Consider the following 19,571-nt stretch of genomic DNA (forward strand, 5'->3'; position numbering starts at 1 on the left):
TTCCCAAATAAAACTCATCTTGCTGGTACAGTAACTGGCCATTTTATTCTTTAGGTTGACAAGTATTAGGGGTTGAAGTATTATGATTAGTTTATTTTGCAAACAAGAATAGAAATATCTTAAAGTTTGGTTTCTATTTCATCAAGATTTTATTGCATTTATTTGAAACGAGAACTGTCAAAAGTATGGGCTCCTTCACGCTGGCTGGTCATCTTGTCTTCACAGAAAACACAGACATACATCAAGAAAATAAAACAGAAATAACAATCAATTTCAGTTCAGTTCAGTCGCTCAGTCGTGTCCGACTCTTTGCAACCCCATGGACTGCAGCACGCCAGGCCTCCCTGTCCATCACCAACTCCCAGAGCTTACTCAAACACATGTCCATCGAGTCGGTGATGCCATCCAACCATCTCATCCTCTGTCATCCCCTTCTCCTCCCGACTTCAATCCTTCCCAGCATCAGGATCTTTTCCAATAAGTCAGTTCTTCAAATGAGTCAGAATCAATTTGATGAGTAACAAGTATGAGCCTTATGGTTTTAACGGTAATTATCTTTAAAGTATTGCCATCTACCCATAAAGGGAATTTCCTCTAAGGAACTGATTTGTGAATACAAAATATGCTTAGATTTTCAGAGTGGCTGGCATGATATTCCTCCTGGATAACCTTGATACCAAAGTATAAATTCATCTTCCTCTTTACTTGGGACCCGGAGCCGCGCGCAGCCAGCTACCCCGCCTAGCCGCCGGAAGAGGGGGCGGAAGAGGCGGGACTTCTCAGGTGGCGTCATCGGGCGCCGCGGCAAGCTGAGGTTTGGAGTTTGGAGTGAACTGGGAGAGCGGGACCATGGCGGCGGCTGATGCCCTTTTGGGGTCATTGGTAACGGGTCTGTACGATGTGCAGGCTTTTAAGTTTGGGAACTTCGTGCTGAAGAGTGGGCTCTCTTCCCCCGTGTACATCGATCTGCGGGGCATCATATCTCGACCGAGTATTCTGAATCAGGTACCTACCGGGGAAAGGAAAGAAGAGTGTTTCGTGGCGTGAATGGGGACCAGGAGGAATGGAGTGGAGTGACGGAAGCTGGGCTCTGGGTGAGATCAAAAGAGCCAAGCAGGAGGGCCGACCCTGCTTCGGCTTGGGGAAGTTGGTTTGCGAAACCCAGAGACCAGGAACTGTTAGGCTCTTTAGGATCTAGAGGGCAGCCTGCTCGTAGACTCGCTTGGCTTTGACACGTGCTTTGCAGCCGAGTCAAGGAACCCAGTTTGGGGCCTTGGCTGTCACAGAAGTAGTTGAAGTTCTGCGTATTCAACTTCGTGAAAATGGGACGGGGAGGAAAAGGTGGGTGAGGGAAGAATTTAGTAGCTTCTTAAATACTTGGAAAGGCTCTTGCTAGGAAAAGGGGATTCGATTTTGAACTTTGTGGCCAGGAGCAAGAATTAAGGCCAGAGGGTGGACATTTCATGCAGGCAGTTCTTTGGTGAATAAAAGGGAAAAACTGTGTAGAAGTTAAGAGATTTCTAGCACATTGCTTCTCAAACTCATATGAATCACCTGGAATTTTGTTAAAATGGGTAATCTGATCGACTGATTGAGTACATCTGAGGCAGGATAGGAGGTTATGCTTTCCTCACAAGCTGCCGACCCAAGCTGCAGATCACGGTGTAAGTAGAAGGGTCTAAATGTGCTGTTTAATAGGGTTTCCTTGCCGCTTGCGTGTATCCAACATTATGGGTTGTTGTTGTTGTTTTGATTGCGCTAGGTCTTCCTTGCTGCCCATGGGCTTTGTCTAGCTGTGGTCACCAGAGACGACTACTCTGTGCTTGGGCTTCTCGTTGCTGTGGATTCTCTTGTGGAGCTCAGACTCTAAGCACTCTGACCTCAGTAGTTGTGGCACGTGGGCTTAGTTGCTCCGGGGCATGTATGATCTTCCCGGACCGGGCGTTGAACTCCTGTCCCGTGCATTGGCAGGCGGATTCTTAACTTAAAAGTCCCCGGAATTTTTAAATTTAGTCACATGCGACTAGTGGCTACCTTTTTAAACAGTGAAGATACAGAACCTTGCCATTGTCACAGAAGTTCTGTCTGGAAGACGTGTAAAGCTTTCTCCACCACTAAGGGTTTATGTTCACCCCTTGTGAACCCCACTCTATGAGGTTATTACAAAAAGATCTCAAGCTCTAGTTGAAGTGGGTTAGAATGTTCTCGCCATCCAGAATCGTGCTATGGTGCATTTCATCAGTGCTGAGAAAGTGAATGATTAGGGATCTTATTTTGAAAAATTGGTTTATTTTTGAAGAAGTCATCAGTTTACAGATGACTGAAAATTATCTTTTGATACTAGATGTTGAGGTTTGTGTGTATGTGTGTGTTATTTTGGGTAGTTAACTCAGAAGGAGCTCAAAACACTGAGAGGTCTGGCTATAACAGAACTCTTTCATGTCTGCTTATGTATGTAAATAGGGTTTCTTATTATTTGCACGCCCTAAGACACAATAGAACTTACACTGAACTCTGACTTCCTAATAGTAAGTAATAGTTATACTAGATACATAAATTAATTGCCAGGATCTGCTGCTGCTGCTGCTAAGTCGCTTCAGTCGTGTCCGACTCTGTGCGACCCCATAGACGGCAGCCCACCAGACTCCCCCATCCCTGGGATTCTCCAGGCAAGAACACTGGAGTGGGTTGCCATTTCCTTCTCCAAGGCATAAAAGTGAAAGTGAAGTTGCTTGGTTGTGTCTGACTCTTAGTGATCTCATGGACTGCAGCCTACCAGGCTCCTCTGTCCATGGGACTTTCCAGGCAAGAGTACTGGAGTGGGGTGCCATTGCCTTTTCCAAATTGCCAGGATCAGGTACTACTATTCCTGTTACTGAGCAATGCATTTTCAAAATAATATGTTTTATGCTTCTATCAAAATTTGCAGATTATGTTTTAATTCATTTTATGATCATAACAATTGTAATAACAGAAGTTTTAACCTTTAGAGACTTATGGTCATGGGAAAATTTTTTAAATTTAAACAATTTAAAATTTCAGTTTACATACATTTTTGTTTTGGAGAAGTATCATAGAACGATCAGTAGAAGTTTTTCAAGCGTAAATGTATATTGCATTAGAATAAAATTCTCTGGAGATAATGAAATGAGAATATGAGTTCAAAAAAGTGTAAATTTTTCCAGGTTTCATAGTTAAGCATTTTCATGTTGCAGTTTGTTTTGTTTCTGGCTCCCTGAAGTCTTAGTAGTGGTATCCAGGATCTTTAGTTGCCTTATGTGGAATCTAGTTCCCAACCCCATCCCACTTCCCCCACATTGGGAATGCAGAGTCTTAGCCACTGGCCCAATAGGGAAGTCTCTCTCTCTCTCTCTCTCTCTCTCTTTTTTTTTTTTTAAAGCAGATGTTGCGTATCAAAGCAATAAGGCATTTGGACTTAAAAGAATGATGTAACAGTTCTAGAATAACATGTTAATTTTTTCAGGACTCCAGAAGTTACATTTTTTGCCACTTAAAAATATTCATAAATTTTTCAAATCTTTAGAAATACAGGAACAAAAAAATTTGAACACCTCTGATATAGGTCACTTAGTAATTCTTCGCTTTTCTTAAAATAAGATGGTGTTGGGTGGGAATATGCATTGTAGTGTTACAATGTGATGATTTTTGTGGGAAAAGATATTATCAACTAGTGGCTCTGTATTTATGAGAACTTTCAAAAACACTTTGGTGTATAGTCTTTTGTTGATTTTTTAAAAATTGAGATACAGTTGACAGATAACATTAAATTTGTTTCAGGTGTACGTAATGACTGTGTATTTGCATAATCATTGCCGCAGTAAGTGTAGTTAACATAATTGCAGTCTTTTTCTTGTGCTGGGAACTTTCAAGATCTCTCAGCAACCTCCAAATATGCAAAACAGTATTATGAACTCTGGTCATTATGCTGTGTGTTATAATACATTTCCATGACTTATTTATTTTATAATTGGAAGTTTGTACCTTTTGAATTCCTTCACCCATTTTGCCTCTCCCCTACTCTGCCTCTGGCAGCCACCAATCAGTTCTTTATATCTACTATTTCTCTTTGTGTTTATAAGACTCCACATGTAAATAAGATCATGAGGTATTTGCCTTTCTCCATCCATTTCGCTTAGCATAATGCCCTTAAAGTCCCTTAATGCCCTAAGTGTTGAGCCAGCGGCAATGTATCACCTTTGTCGTGGCTGAATAATATTCCGCGGCGTGTGTGTATGCACATACCACATTCTCTTTATCCATTTGTTCATTGATGGTTGTTTTGCAATTTAGGTTGTTTCCACATCTTGGCTATTGTAAATAATGCTCCAGTGAACGTGGGGGTGCAGATATCTTTTTAAGGTAGTGTTTTCATCTCCCTTAGGTAAATATCCAGAAGTGGACTTGCTGGGTGACATGGGAGTTCTGTTTTTAACTTTCTGAGGAACCTCCATATTACTTTCCACAGTGGCTGCACCAATTATCATTCCCACCATAAGTGCAGAAGGGTTCCATTTCCTTTGCATCCTCACCAAAACTTATTATTTCTTGTTCTTTTGGTAATAGCCATTTGATATCTCATTGTGGTTTTGATTTGCATTTCCCTGATTATTGGTGATTTTGAGCATCTTTGCATATGCTTCTGGGCTATTTGTATGTCTTGTTTGGAAAAAATGTCCAGATCCTCTGCTCATTTTTTTGATCAGATCATTTTTTATTATTGAGCTCTATGAACTCTCTATATATTTTAGATACTAATCCCTTTTCGGGAATATAATTTGCAAATACCTTCTGCAGTTCAGAAGGGTACTTTTTTGGGGGGAGGGGGTCTTGCTGATGGCTCCCTTTGTTCTGTGGAAGCTCTTTAGTTTGATATAGTCCCATTTGTTTATTTTTACTTTTGTTGTCTTTGCCTTTGAAGTGAGATCCAAAGAAATGTCACCAAGAGTGATGTCAGGGAGCTTACCAGCTGTGTGTTATTCTAGGAGTTTCATGTTTTCAGGTGTTACATTCAGGTTTAATCCATTTTGAGTTAATTTTTATGTATGGTGGATTATAGAGGTCCACTTTCATTCTTTTGCGTGTGGCTGTCCTGTTTTACCAGCAGTGTGTTATTAAAGAGACTGTCCTTGCCCATTGTGCATTCTTGGCTCCTTTCTCATAAGTTAATTGAAATAGGTGCTTGGGTTTATTTTTAGGCTCTCTATTCTGTTCTGTTGATCTGTTGTTTGTTTTTATGCCAATTAGTTTTGACCACGATAGCTTTATTAATATAGTTTGAAATCAAGGAGTGTGAAGTCTCCACCTTTATCTTTCTTTCTCAAAGTTGCTTTGGGTATTTGGGTGGCAGAAAGTGAAGAGGAACTAAAAAGCCTCTTGATGAAAGTGAAAGAGGAGGGTGAAAAAGTTGGCTTAAAGCTCAACATTCAGAAAACGAAGATCATGGCATCTGGTCCCATGACTTCATGGCAAATAGATGGGAAAACAGTGTCAGACTTTATTTTTTGAGGCTCCAAAATCACTGCAGATGGTGACTGCAGCCATGAAATAAAAGACGCTTACTCCTTGGAAGGAAAGTTATGACCGACCTAGACAGCATATTGGAAAGCAGAGACATTTCTTTGCCAACAGAGGTCCGTCTAGTCAAGGCTATGGTTTTTCCTGTGGTCATGTATGGATGTGAGAGCTGGACTGTGAAGAAAGCTGAGCGCCGAAGAATTGATGCTTCTGAACTGTGGTGTTGGAGAAGACTCTTGAGAGTCCCTTGAACTGCAAGGAGATCCAACCAGTCCATTCTGAAGGAGATCAGCCCTGGGATTTCTTTGGAAGGAATGATGCTGAAGCTGAAACTCCAGTACTTTGGCCACTTCATGCGAAGAGTTGACTCATTGGAAAAGACTGATGCTGGGAGGGATTGGGGGCAGGAGGAGAAGGGGACGACAGAGGATGAGATGGCTGGATGGCATCACTGACTCAATGGACGTGAGTCTGAGTGAACTCTGGGAATTGGTGATGGACAGGGAGGCCTGGCGTGCTGAGATTCATGACTGAGCGACTGATCGACTGAACTGAACTGATGGTTCCAAAGAAATTTTAGGATTGTTCTATTTCTGTAAAAAGTACTATTGGATTTTTGATAGGGATGGCATTGAATCTGCAGATTGTTTTGGGTAATGTGGACATTTTTACAATATTAATTCTTCCAAATATGAGCATGGAATATCTTAATTTGTGTCATGTTCAATTTTGTTCATTAGTGTCTTATACTTTTTAGTGTACAGGCTTTCACCTCCTTGGTTAAATTTATTCTTAGGTACTTTGTTCTTTTTGAGGCAATTGTATATGGCATTGTCTTCTTAATTTCTCTGATAATTTGTTGTTATTCTGTAAAAACACAACAGATTTTTGTATATTGATTTTGTACCTTCCAACTTTACTGAGTTTGTTTATTCTAACAATTTTTTGTGACGTCTTTATGGTTTTCTAAATATAAAATCATGTCATCCACTTAGTTTGGAGAAGGAAATGGCAGCCCACTGCAGTATTCTTGTTTGGAGAATCCCATGGACAGAGTCCACTGGCAGGCCACAGTCCATGGCATCGCAAGAGTCGGAATCGACTTAGTGACTAAGCCACCACCAGCACTTGGTTCCTCCTCCCTTTCCAATATGCATGCCTTTTATTTCTTTTTTCCTGCCTAAATGCTCTGACTAGAGCTTCCAGTACCATGCTGAGTAAAAAGTGGCAAGAAGGAGCATCTTTGTCATGTTTCTGATCCTAAGGAAATAGCTTTCAGCTTTTCACCATTGAGTGTGATCAGCTGTGGGCCTATCATATGGCCTGTATTATTCCATCTCTACCCATTGTTCAGTCTTTATCAATGGTGGTTGAATTTTATCAAGTGCTTTTTCTGTACCTATTTAGATGACCGTATGATTTTTATCCTTCATTTTGTTAATGTGATGTATCACCTTGATTTGTAGTGTTGAATCATCCTTGTATCCCTGAGATAAATCCCACTTGATCCTAGCTTATTATTTTCTTTACGTATTGTTGAGTTTGGTTTGCTAATATTTTGTTGAAGGTTTGTACATCTAAATTCATTATCAATATTGACCTGTACTTTTTTTGTATGTGTCCTTGTCTGGTTTTGGTATCAGTGTAATGCTGGCCTTGTAAAAGGAGTTTGGGGACATTCCCTCCTCTTTTTAATGTTTTGAAAGAATTGGAGGAGGATAGGAATTAAGTCTTTTTTGAATAGTAAAATTCAGCAATGAGGGCATAGGGTCTTAAACTTTCGTTTGTTGTGAGTTGTCTGTTTGTTTATTATTGAATAATTCTTATTATTTCTCCTATTTATTCATTATTTCTAATTATGGTTCAGTCTTGGAAGACTGTTTCTAGGAATTGATCCATTTCCCAGGGTATTTGTTGACTTACAGTTGTTTATAGTCACCTCTTAGGAGCCTTTTATTTCTTTGGTATCAGGTGTATATGCTCTTTGATTTCTGATTTTATTGATTTGAGTTCTCTTTTTTTCCTGGTACTTTAGCTAAAGGTTGATCAATTTTGGTTATCTTTTTAAAGAACCAGCTATTAGTTCATTTATTTAAATTGTCTTTTTGGTCTCCATTTATTTCCACTGTGATCTTTATTTCCTTCTTTCTGCTACCTTTGGGCTTCATTTGTTCTTCTTTTTCTGCTTTGTTTAGGCATAAAGTTAGGTTGTTTATTTGAAATTTTTCTTATTTCTTGAGGTGGGCCTGTATCATTATAAACTTTGCTCTTAAAACTGCTTTTGCTGAATCTTATAGACTTTGTATGTTTTCTTTTAATTTTCATTTGAATTAAGGGTTTTTTTTTTAATTGTCCTTTGATTTCTTCATTGACCCACTGGTTGTTCCATAGCATATTGTTTAATCTTTATATATTTGAGATTTTTCTTGTTTTCTTCATGTAACTGAGTTCCAGTTTCATGCCATTGTGGTCAGAAAGATACTTGATATGATTTCAGTCTTCTTAAATTCCTTGGGAATTGTTTTGTGGTCTAACATATGATCTATCCTTGAGAATCTTTCAGGTACACATAAAGAGTGTATTCTGTTGCTTTGGGATGGAATGTCGTCCATCGGGTCTGCGTATTCTTGGTAGGAAGTGTTCTCCTTTAAGCACTTTGACTATATCATGCCACTTGCTTCTGGGCGGCAACGTTTTTGCTGAGAAATCTGCTGATAGTCCTAATGGGGTAGGGGGGTTGTTCTCTTGCATAACAAGTTGTTTTTCTCTTGCTCCTTTAAGATTCTCCCCTTGTCTTTAACTTTTGACATTTTAATTATGTTCAGGTTTTTTGGGGTTCATCTTCTTTCAAACACTCCTAATTCTGGATGTCTGCTTCCATCCCCGAGTTAAGAAAGCTTTCAGTCATTCTTTCTTTCTTTTTTTTTTTTTAACGTTTTTATTTTATATTGGTAGCAGAGTTGATTAACAGTGTTGTTAGTTTCAGGTGTACAGCAAAGTGATTCAGTTATATATGTACACATGTATCTGTTCTTTTTCAGATTCTTCTCCCATGTAGGTTATTATAGAATATTGAGCAGAGTTGCCTGTGCTATGCAGTAGGTTCTTGCTGGTTATTTGTTCTAAATATGGCAGTGTGTGTATATTCCAGACTCCCAGTTTATCCCTCCCCTCATCTTCCCTTTGATAATCATATGTTTGTTTTGTAGTCTGTGAGTCTATGTTTTGTAAATATGTTCATTGTCTTTTTCTGTCTAACTTAATTCACTTGATATGATAATCTCCAGGTCCGTCCATATTACTGCAAATGGCATTATTTCATTCTTTTTAATTGCTGAGTAACATTGCATTGTATATATGTACCCCATCTCTATCCATTTATCTGTTGATGGACACTTAGGTTACTCCCATTTCTTGGATATTGTGAATAACACAGTGGTGAATATTGGGGTGCATGGATCCTTTTGACCCATGGTTTTCTCTGGATCTATGCTCAGGAGTGGGATTGCTGGATAATGTCATAGCTATATATATTTTTAGTTTTTTAAGGAATGTCCATACTGTTTTCTGCAGTGGCTGTACCAATATCCATTCCCACCAAAAGCATAGGAAGGCTCCCTTTCTCCAAGCCCTCTCTAGTATTTATTGTTTGTAACCTTTTTGCTGATAGCCATTCTATTCTGGCTGGTGTGAGGTGATGTCTCATTGTAGTTTTGATTTGCGTTTCCCTAATTAGCGGTGTTGAGCATCTTTTTATGTACCTCTTGGCCGTAAGTCTGGCTTCTTGGGAGAAATGTCTGTTTAGGTCTTCTGCCCATTTTTTGATTGAGTTGTTTGTTTCTTTGATACTAAGTTGCATGAGGTGTTTGGAGATTAATTCCTTGCCAGTTTCATGGTTTGCAGATACAGTCTCCCGTTCTGTGGGTTGTCTTTTCATTGTGTTTGTTATTTCCTTTGTTGTGCATAAACTTCTGAGTTTAATTAGGTCACATTTATTTAATTTTTGTTTTATTTCCATTACTTTAGGAAATGGATTGGAAAAGACACTGCTGCAATGTGTGTCAAAGAGCATTGCACGTGTTTTCCTGTAAGAATTTTATAGTATCCAGTCTTATGTTTAAGTCTTTAATACATTTTGAGTTTATATTTGTATATGGTGTTAAAGAGTGTGCCAGTTTCATCGCTTTACATATAGCTGTCCACTTTGCCCAGGACCACTTATTGAAGAGACTGTACTTTCTCTGTTACATATATAGTCTTGCCTCCTTTCTCAAAGATTAATTTACCATAAATGCATGGACTTTCGTTTGTTAGTTTTTTACTCACAGTTTCAATTTCAATACTTGTGATTGGTCTGTTCATGCTTTCTGTATCTTCCTCATTCAGTCTTGGGAAATCTTTCTAAGAATTGTCCATTTCTTCTAGATGGTCCATTTTATTAACTTACAGTTGCTTATAGTACTCTCATGATCCTTTGTATTTCCTTGGTGTCCACTGTAACTTCGTTTTCATCTCTAATGTTGTTGATTTGAGCGCTTTCCCCTGTTTCCTGGACGAGTCTGGCTAAAGGTGTATCACTTTTGTTTACCTTTTCAAACAACCAGCTTTTAGTTTCATTGGTCTTTTCTATTGTAGTCTTCATCTCTACTTCATTTATTTCTGCTCTGATCTTTATGATTTCTTTCTACTAACTGGGTTTTGTTTGTTTTTCTTTCTCTAGTTTGCATTATGTGTAAAGTTAGGTCATTTCATTGAGACTTTTCTTATTTCCTGAGGTAAGATGGTATTGCTATAACTTCCCCTCTTAGAACTGCTTTTGCTGCGTCCCATAGATTTTGAATCTTTTTTTTTTTAATGTGTATATTTTTAGGCTGCACCAAGTCTCCATTGCTGTCCATGGGCTTTCTCTAGTTTTGGCGAGTGGGGGCTGCTCTCCGAGCTGCCCGGGCTTCTCGTTGCAGCGGTTTCTCTGGCGGAGCTCGGGCCCTAGGCGTGCGGGCTTCAGTAGTGTGGCACATTGGTTTAGCTGCTCCACTGTATGTGGGGTGCCCCCAGACCAGGGATCAACCCGTGTCCCCTGCACTGGCAGGCGGATTCTTAACCGTTAGAACACCAGGGAGGTCTGTGTTTCCGTTTTCTCTTGTCTCCAGTCATTTATTCTTTGATTTCTTCAGTGAGTTGTTTAGTAACATTGTTTAGCTTCCACATGTTTGTGTTTTTTACAGTTTTTTTGTCTTATCTTTTCTAATCTCATAGTGTTGTGATGGGAAAATATACTTGATATGATTTCAGTTTTCTTAAACTTACCATGGCTTGCTTTGTGGTCCAGCATGTGATAAATCCTGGAGAATGTTCCATGTGCACTTGAGAATGTGTATTTTGGATGGGATGTTCTTATAAATATCAATTAAATCAGTCTGGTCCAATGTGTCATTTAAGGCATGTGTTTCCTTATTGATTTTCTGTCTGGACCATCTCTGTTGATGTAAATGGGGTGTTAAAGTCCCCCACTATTATTGTGTAGCTGTCGATTTCTCCTTTTATGGCTGTTAATATTTGCGTCATATATTGAGGTGCTCCTATGTTGGGTACATATGTATTTACAGTTGTTACATATATAGTGTACAATGTGAATGTTCTCAGTATTTTTTTCTTTAGATTCATTCATTCATTTCTTCAGTATTGAACAGGTGCCTACTATGTGCTTGGCAATGGCTAGCAGTTTTTCTGGTTGGTAGTTTGTGAAGGGCTTGTTTATTGGGTTGGAGATTTTTTTCGATCTAAATGAGAAGCATCCACTCGCTGGGATGTCTCCTCCCTTGCTTTTTTCCCTTAGTCACATCCAAGAAGGGCAAAGGAAGAGCTCTAAACAAGAAGCACCTGGGCTCACCCTTTGTGGCACAAGTGGTGAAAACTCCCTGGCAGAGGCCCTGGGCTGAGAGCAGGGAGAAAAGGAAATCCTTGTGCATCCAAGCCTCTGGGTAGGACAGGACTGTGTTAATTAAGACAGTCAAGACAGGAGGCAGGAGGACTTCTAGGGAGCTTGGGACTCCTTGGAGTTAGAATCTGTTAGAAGGTCTTGATGTCTAAAAAATGATCATTGGTATTAAAATAAGTGTTACAGTTTTTTCCCACCTAAAGTTATGTGTCCTTTGGAATTCTTTCAGCTTTTTTAGTATGATGGGCATTCTGAATAATGGGGTGTGGGACTGAAGCAGAATTTTAAAATATCATGTGAGCAGATTCCATGTGTAGAGAAAGAGATAAAAGAATCCCCTAATCGTTGACAGTTGTTTCACTTTCATGCACGAAGTCCTCCGTAAGAGAGGGACTTTTAAAGTCTCTTGAATTTGTTACAATATTGTTTCTGTTTTATGTTTTGGATTTTTGGTGGTGGGATTATTAACTCGCCCGCCAGGAATTGAACCTGCACCCTTTGCATTGGAAGGTGAAGTCTTAGCCACTGGACTGCCAGCGAAGGCCCTGCCTACTCTTAATTACCAAAGATGAGACTTGAATGAGCTGATATCCTGGGAAATGGGACAGAACTTTTTTTTTTAACATACCTGGAGCTCTGGAGAAAAAAAAGCAATACCTGGGCATTTGTATTTTTCAAAAAGTTTCAAGATAATTCTGATATGCATCTGGATTTTGAAAAGTGATTATAGGTTTCTCTATGGTAGTTTTGGTGATATGGAGTTCTATTATTTTTTCTGCTGACCAATTGTGATCCAGTGATATTAAGTAATAATTACATGATCATAATAGTAAAAGATGTTTTATCAGTTTTCATAATCAATAGCCAGACCAAAAATAGAAGATAATTACATGGGAACATGATTAACTTAGCAATATGAAATAATTAGATACAATTTGGGGGGTCCGGCAGAGTGGTATGGTAAGTGGAAGTCCACACATGCATTTGTTTTCATCAGCGCAGCCAGTTGTGTCTTTGGTCGGTGCACTTAATCTATTTACATTTAAGGTAATTAATCGACATGTATGATCATACTACCATTTTCTTAATTATCTTGGGTTTATGTTCTGTAGGTCTTTTCCTTCTCTTGTGTTTGCTGCCTAGAGAAGTTCCTTTAACATTTGTTGTAAAGCTGGTTTGGTGGTCCTGAATTCTGTTAACTTTTGCTTGTCTGGAAAGTTTTTGATTTCTCCATCAAATCTGAATCAGACTTGGTGGGTAGAATATTCTTGGTTGTAGGTTCTTCCTTTCATCACTTTAAATATACTGTGACATTCCTTTCTGGCTTGTAGAGTTTCTGTTGAAAAATCAGCTGATAGCCTGATAGGAGTTCCCTTGTATGTTATTTGTTGTTTTTTCCTTGTTGCTTTTAATATTTTATCTTTGTCTTTAATTTTTGTCAGTTTGATTACTATGTGTCTTGGAGTGTTCCTCCCTGGGTTTATCCTGCCTGGGATTCTCTACTTCTTGGACTTGGTTGACTATTTCCTTTCACAATTTAGGGAACTTTTCAGCTATTATCTCTCCAGATATTTCTTAGGTCCTTTCTCTCTTCTCCTTCTAGGACCCCTATACTGCAAATGTTGGTTGTTTAATGTTATCCCAGAGGTCTCTTACAGTGTCTTCATTTCTTTTCATTCTTTTTTCTATATTCTGTTCTACAGCAGTGATTTCCACTATTCTGTCCTCCAGATCATTTATTCATTCTTCTGCCTTATTCTGCTGCTGATTCCTTCTAGTGTATTTTTCATCTGTTTGTTTGTTCTTTAGTTCTAGTAGATCTTTGGTATTCTTGCATTTTCTCCATTGTTTTTCGGAGATCCTGGATCATCTTCACTATCATTATTCTGAATTCTTTTTCTGGAAGGTTGCCTATCTCCATTTCATTTAGTTGTTTTTCTGGGGTTTTATCTTGTCCCTTCATCTGGGACATAACTTTTTACTTTTTCATTGTGATTAACTCTCCATAATATGTTTTTTCCTTTAGCCACTGTGGGACTGTGCTGCTTCTTGCTTCTTCTGTCTGCCCACCGGTGTTTAGTTGCTCAGTCATGTCTGACTCTTTGCGACCCCATGGACTGCAGCACGCCAGGCTTCCCTGTCCTTCACCATCTCTTAGAGCTTGCTCAGACTCATGTCCATTGAGTCAGTGATGCCATCTAACCATCTCATCCTCTGTCATCCCCTTCTCCTCCTGCTTTCAATCTTTCCCAGCATCAGGGTCTTTTCCAATGAGTCAGTTCTTCAAGTTAGGTGGCCAAAGTATTGGAGTTTCAGCTTCAGCATCAGTCCTTCCAGTGAATATTCAGGACTGATCTCCTTTAGGATTGACTGGTTGGATCTCCTTGCAGTCCAAGGGACTCTCAAGAGCCTTCTCCAGCACCATAGTCCAAAAGCATCAATTCTTCGGTGCTCAGCCTTCTGTATGGTCCAACTCTCACATCCATCCATGACTCCTGGAAAAACCATAGCTTTAACTATACGAACCTTTGTCAGCAAAGTAGCATCTGCTTTTTAATATGCTGTCTAGGTTGCTCATAGCTTTTCTTCCAACAAGCAAGTGTCTTTTAATTTCATTGCTGCAGTCACCATCTGCAGTGATTTTGGAGCCCAACAAAATTAAGTCTGTCACTGTTTCCATTGTTTCCCCATCTATTTGACATGAAGTGATGGGACCAGATGCCATGACCTTAGTTTTTTGAATGTTGACTTTTAAGCCAACTTTTTCACTCTCTTCTTTCACCTTCATCAAGAGGCTCTTTAGTTCTTTGCTTTCTGCCATAAGGCTGGTGTTATCTGCATATCTGAGGTTATTGATATTTCTCCCGGCAATCTTGATTCCAGCTTGTGCTTCATCCAGCCTGGCATTTTGTATGATGTACTCTGCATGTAAGTTAAATAAGCAGGATGACAATATACAGCCTTGACATTCTCCTTTCCCAGTTTGGAACCAGTCTGTTGTTACATGTCCAGTTCTAACTGTTGTTTCTTAACCTGCGTACAGGTTTCACAGGAGGCAGGGATTCCCATCTCTTTGAGAGCTTTCCCCAGTTTGTCATGATCCATACGGTCAAAGGCTTTAGTGTAGTCAGTGAAGGAGAAGTAGATGTTTTTCTGGAATTCTCTTGCTTTTTTGGTGTTCCAGCGGATGTTGGCTATTTGATCTCTGGTTCCTCTGCCTTTTCTAAATCCAGCTTAACCACCTAGAAGTTCTTGGTTCATGTAGCGTTGAAACCTAGCTTGGAGAATTTTGAGCATTACTTTACTAGTGTGTGAGATGAGTGCAATTGTGCAGTAGTTTAAGATTCTTTGTCATTGCCCTTCTTTGGGATTGGAATGAAAACTGACCATTTCCAGTCCTGTGGCCACTGCTGAGTTTTCCAAATTTGCTGGCATGTTGAGTGCAGCACTTTTAACAGCATCTTCTTTTAGGATTTCAGATAGCTCAGCTGGTACGGTTAATGGCAACCACCAAGGGGGACCTTCCCAGACTGGTGCCCCTGTCCCTGTGGTGAGCCCCTGCTGACTCCACAGGAGGCTTTCCAACACTATCAGGTAGTTTGGTTCAGTCTCCAGTGGGATCACTCCTCCTTTTCTGGATCTTTGTTCATGCAAAATTTTGTTTGTGCCCTCGAAGACTGGAGTCCATGTTTCCCCTAGTCCTGTGGAAGTCCTGTAATCAAATCCCACTGGCCTTTGAGGCCAGATTCCCTGGGGATTTCTAGTCCCTTTGTCAGAGCCCCAAGCTGGGAAGCCTGAAGTGGTGTTCGGAAGCTTCATAACAGTGGGATAACTTTTTGGCATTATTGTACTGTAACCTGTGGATCACCCACTTGGCGGGTATGGGATTTGATTTTATCGTGATTGTGCCTCTCCTGCTGTCTTACTGCAGCTTCTTCTTTGTCTTTGGACGTGGGGTATCTTTCTTTGGTGGGTTCCAGTGTCCTGTCAATGATGGTAACAGCTAGTTACCATTTGGGTGTTCTCACAGGAGATGAGTGCACATCTTCTACTCCACTATCTTAAACTAGAAGCCATTATTCTTCTCAGTATTATCCCCTTGGTCTCCTAGACTGTTTCTGCTTTTTAAAATTCTGGGGTTTTGTTTATTGCTGCCCTGTTTGGGTGAGTTCCCCTGCCCTGTCTTCTAGATTACCAATCTTTCTGCTTTATCTAGTTTTGAACCCCTTTAGTGTGTTTTTCAGATAAGTTATTATATTCTTCAGCTCTCTGATTTTTGCATTTTCTCTTTTTTCAAGTTCATCTATTCTTTTTCCTATTTTGGTGAGCATCTTTATGACCATTACTTTAAATGCTTTATCAGGTAAATTACTTACCTTTTTCATTAAGATTTTTTCTAGGAGCTTTATCTTTTTCTGTTTTTGGAACATATATCTCTGTTCCTCAATTCCTCAATTTGCTTGACTCTGTGTGTGTTTCCATGTGTTAGGTGAAACAGTTATTTCTTCCAGTCTTGATGGGGTGGCCCCACGTTGGAAATGAACCTTACTTACCCTTTAACCTTGCCATAGTTCTTGGTTATTTCTCAAACTGTGTATTCTACTGTTTCACACCTGTGGAGCCCAGAAATGAAATCCGCCTTTGCAACCAGAGTACACACTCCAGTAGTGTCCCCTGTTTGGGCTGCATATGCCTGCTGGCTTTGGTGCGTATCCACACTGCTGCTGTGGCTGCAGGACTGGAAGGGATGGGGAGCATGCTGTTATGCTGTTGCAGAAGCATGGGGAAATGGTGCATTCCCCTGCGGCCTCTGGGGGTGCTGGGCAGAGGTGTGTGGGGAAGGCACTAGCAAGTTAGAGAGTGTGAAAATGGTGCCTGCTGGTGCTTCCACTGGAGAAGGCAACGGCACCCCACGCCAGTACTCTCGCCTGAAAATCCATGGATGGAGGAGTCTGGTAGGCTGCAGCCCATGGGGTCGCTAAGAGTCGGACACGACTGAGCGACTTCATTTTCCCTTTTCCCTTTCATGCCTTGGAGAAGGAAATGGCAACCCACTCCAGTGTTCTTGCCTGGAGGATCCCAGGGACGGGGGAGCCTGGTGGGCTGCTGTCTATCGGGCTGCACAGAGTCGGACACCACTGAAGCGACTCAGCAGCAGCAGTGCTTCCATACCTGGAGAGAGCTCCAGCGGTGACATTCCGGCAGAGTTCTTAAGATTACCAAATGAATTTCCTTGATATATGATCTGGGCTCTTTTCAAGCTGCTGCGCTTTAGCTGGGTCACAGGGTGAGTAAGTCTGCTCACAATCCAGTTAAGAGCAAATCTCCATTCCCTGCATCCATCTGGTTTTCCTGGATCTAAACTCTGTTGCTGTTCAAAGCCAAGTGTTTTGAGTACTTATCTGTCTGGTGCGGGTTCGCAGGTTAGGGCGACTGATGTAGGGTGTCAGGGGGAAGTTCAGTTTTTGTGAGCTCCATGTTGCTTATGGGTTGCTGAAGTGGGGATGGAGTTTTGAGGGGACTGTGTCTAACTTCTGCCTATCTCAGTAGGCCTTTTTATCCTTTGTTGTGATGTAGCTGTTGTGCTAGCTCTCAGGTTCATTTAGAGGGAATTGTTGACAGTGAGTTACAGAATTGTGTCAACGAGAGGAGGTGAGTTCAGGGGAGTTCTTACTCTGCAGTCTTGAACCACTTTCCCACTTGTTTATTTCTGGTTTGGTTGCCTTTGCTTTTGGTGCCAAATCCAAAAATCATTGCTAAGACCAATGTCAAGGAACTTATCACTTGTTTTTTTCTAGGAATTTTATGGTTTCCTGTCTTAACATTCAAGTCATTAATCCATTCTGAGTTAATTTTTATGTATGGTGTAAGATAGTAGTCTAATGTGCCCCAAACCTGTTTGTTGAAGAGACTATCCTTTTCCCTTTTTATATCCTTGGCTCCTTTAATGTGTATTGATTGAACATGTATGTGTAGCTTTATTTCTGGGCTTTCCATTCTGTTGACCTGTGTGTCTGGTTTTATGCCAATACCATATTGTTTCGATTACTATTAATTGGTAATATAATCTGAAATCAAGGAGCATGATGCCTCTAGTTTTGTTCTTTTTCAAGATTGTTTTGGCTATCCTGGGTCTTTTGTAGTTCCATACAAATTTTAGGATTGTTCCATTTCTGTGAAAAGTGCCATTGTAACTATATAGAAATTGTATTCAGTTTGTTTATTGCTTTGGATAACATGGACATTTTAACATTTTAATTCTTCTGATCCATGAGCCTGGAATCTTCTTCCGTTTGCTTATGCCACCTTCAGTTTTTTTAAAATCTAATATTTTTAATGTGCAAGTCTTTCACTTCCTTGGTTAAATTTATTTGTAGGTGTGTTATGGAGAAGGCAATGGCACCCCACTCCAATGCTCTTGCCTGGAAAATCCCACGGAGGGAGGAGCCTGCTAGGCTGCAGTCCATGGGATCGCTGGGAGTCGGACACGACTGAGCGACTTCACTTTCACTTTTCACTTTCATGCATTGGAGAAGGAAATGGCAACCCACTCCAGTGTTCTTGCCTGGGGAATCCCAGGGACGGGGAAGCCTGGTGGGCTGCCGTCTATGGGGTCGCACAGAGTCGGACACGACTGAAGCTACTTAGCAGCAGCAGCAGCAGCAGGTGTTTTATTCTTCATAATGTGACTGCTTTCTTTTTAAATATTTGTATTTATTTATTTGACTGCACTGGGTCTCAGTTGTGGCACATGGGACCTTTGACCTTTGTTGCGGAATCTTTAGATATGTGGAATGTAGAATATGGAATCTTTAGATATGTGGAATGTAGAATGTGGAATCTTTAGATACAGCATGCAGGATCTTTAGTTGTGGCATGTGGGATCTACTTCCCCAACCAGGGATAGAACCTGGGTCCCCTGTGTTGGGAGCACCAAGTCTTAGCCACTCATTCACCAGACAAGTCCTGATGCGATTGTTTTCTTAATTTCTCTTGTAAAACTTCTTAATTGAAAACTTGTGTTGGGAAAATAAAACTGATGGGTTTAGATACTCAAAGCATAATGAATTACTGAGAACAACTGTGAAGCCTAAGTGTAATGCTCAGTCTCAGGGTCAATATCATAGTCTTTCCTGACACATTCCATGTTGCCCTTGAAGCAGCCCTGAGTCTGTCCAAGTAGATTAATTCTTGTGTTTTTATATTTGTTTTGTAAACTGGAATTTGTGGAGAGAATAATTTAACAAGGCATTTATATTTTTCTGGCCCAAGTTTGAGACTTTCCTTTGCTAGGTTCTTACTGTCACTTTGTTACATGTTTTATATACAGCTTTAAAAACAGTAATAATAGGTCATTCATATGTTCTTTTTCTTTAACAGGTTGCAGAAATGTTATTTCAAACTGCCGAAAATGCAGAGATCAATTTTGACACTGTGTGTGGAGTACCTTATACAGCTTTACCATTGGCTACAATTGTCTGTTCAACCCACGAAATTCCAATGCTTATCAGAAGGAAGGAGAAAAAGGATTATGGTAAAGTAAAAGTAGTATAGCATTAAGTTGATTCGTAACCTGGCACTTTTAGAATTTGTTCTTCTAGGCACTGAGGTTGATAGTCACCTTGAATATTCCTCATAAGTCCTTTAAGTTGTTACAACCTTGGAGTGTGTTAACTGCTGTTAGAAAGCAACCCCCTTTCCTTTAGAGTCTGGGGATAAAATGCTTTATGTTAATTAGGCAGTAAAAAAAAAAAAAAGTGCCCTGTGCTCCAAATTTATGAAACCCAACATTTTTACCAGGACTTTCCTCATCAGCAGAATGCTTTTAGAGCACATACTTTCCCAGGGTACCATGTTCAAATTACATGAATAAAACCATTCCCTTAAAGCGAGGTAAAGGAATTCCTTGGTGGCCCAGTGGTTAGGACTCTGCATTTCCACTGCAGGAGGCCTGGTTGGGGAAGTAAGATCCTACAAGCCATGAAGCATGGCAAAAAAGAGGGGGGGAGGGGGAGGCAATGTAAATGCTGCATAGAATTCTAAATAGAGATTTATTTTTTTTTAATGGGTTCATGGTAATAAGTTATCAGGTGGGTAT

The 19,571-nt window shown here is 40.2% G+C and overlaps 1 protein-coding gene and 1 long non-coding RNA gene across 2 annotated transcripts in view; one reads left to right on the forward strand and one right to left on the reverse strand.

The window, feature by feature from the left end:
* Window positions 1–125: 125 nt before the first annotated feature.
* LOC101905265 (uncharacterized) lies at window positions 126–825 on the reverse strand. The gene is made up of 2 exons (XR_233290.4): window positions 373–825; window positions 126–217 (listed from the first exon to the last, which is right to left on the reverse strand). It is a non-coding gene; the product is annotated as an uncharacterized lncRNA (long non-coding RNA).
* The window catches only part of UMPS (uridine monophosphate synthetase), a 50,048-nt gene continuing 31,292 nt past the window's right edge, over window positions 816–19,571 (forward strand). The window contains 2 exon segments of the mRNA NM_177508.1: window positions 816–1,005; window positions 18,854–19,007. Of these exon segments, the coding sequence (NP_803474.1) occupies window positions 850–1,005; window positions 18,854–19,007 (310 nt within the window). The 5' untranslated portion in view covers window positions 816–849.

This window comes from Bos taurus, chromosome 1 (genome assembly GCF_002263795.3).
Source record: "Bos taurus isolate L1 Dominette 01449 registration number 42190680 breed Hereford chromosome 1, ARS-UCD2.0, whole genome shotgun sequence".
Lineage (NCBI taxonomy): Eukaryota > Metazoa > Chordata > Mammalia > Artiodactyla > Bovidae > Bos > Bos taurus.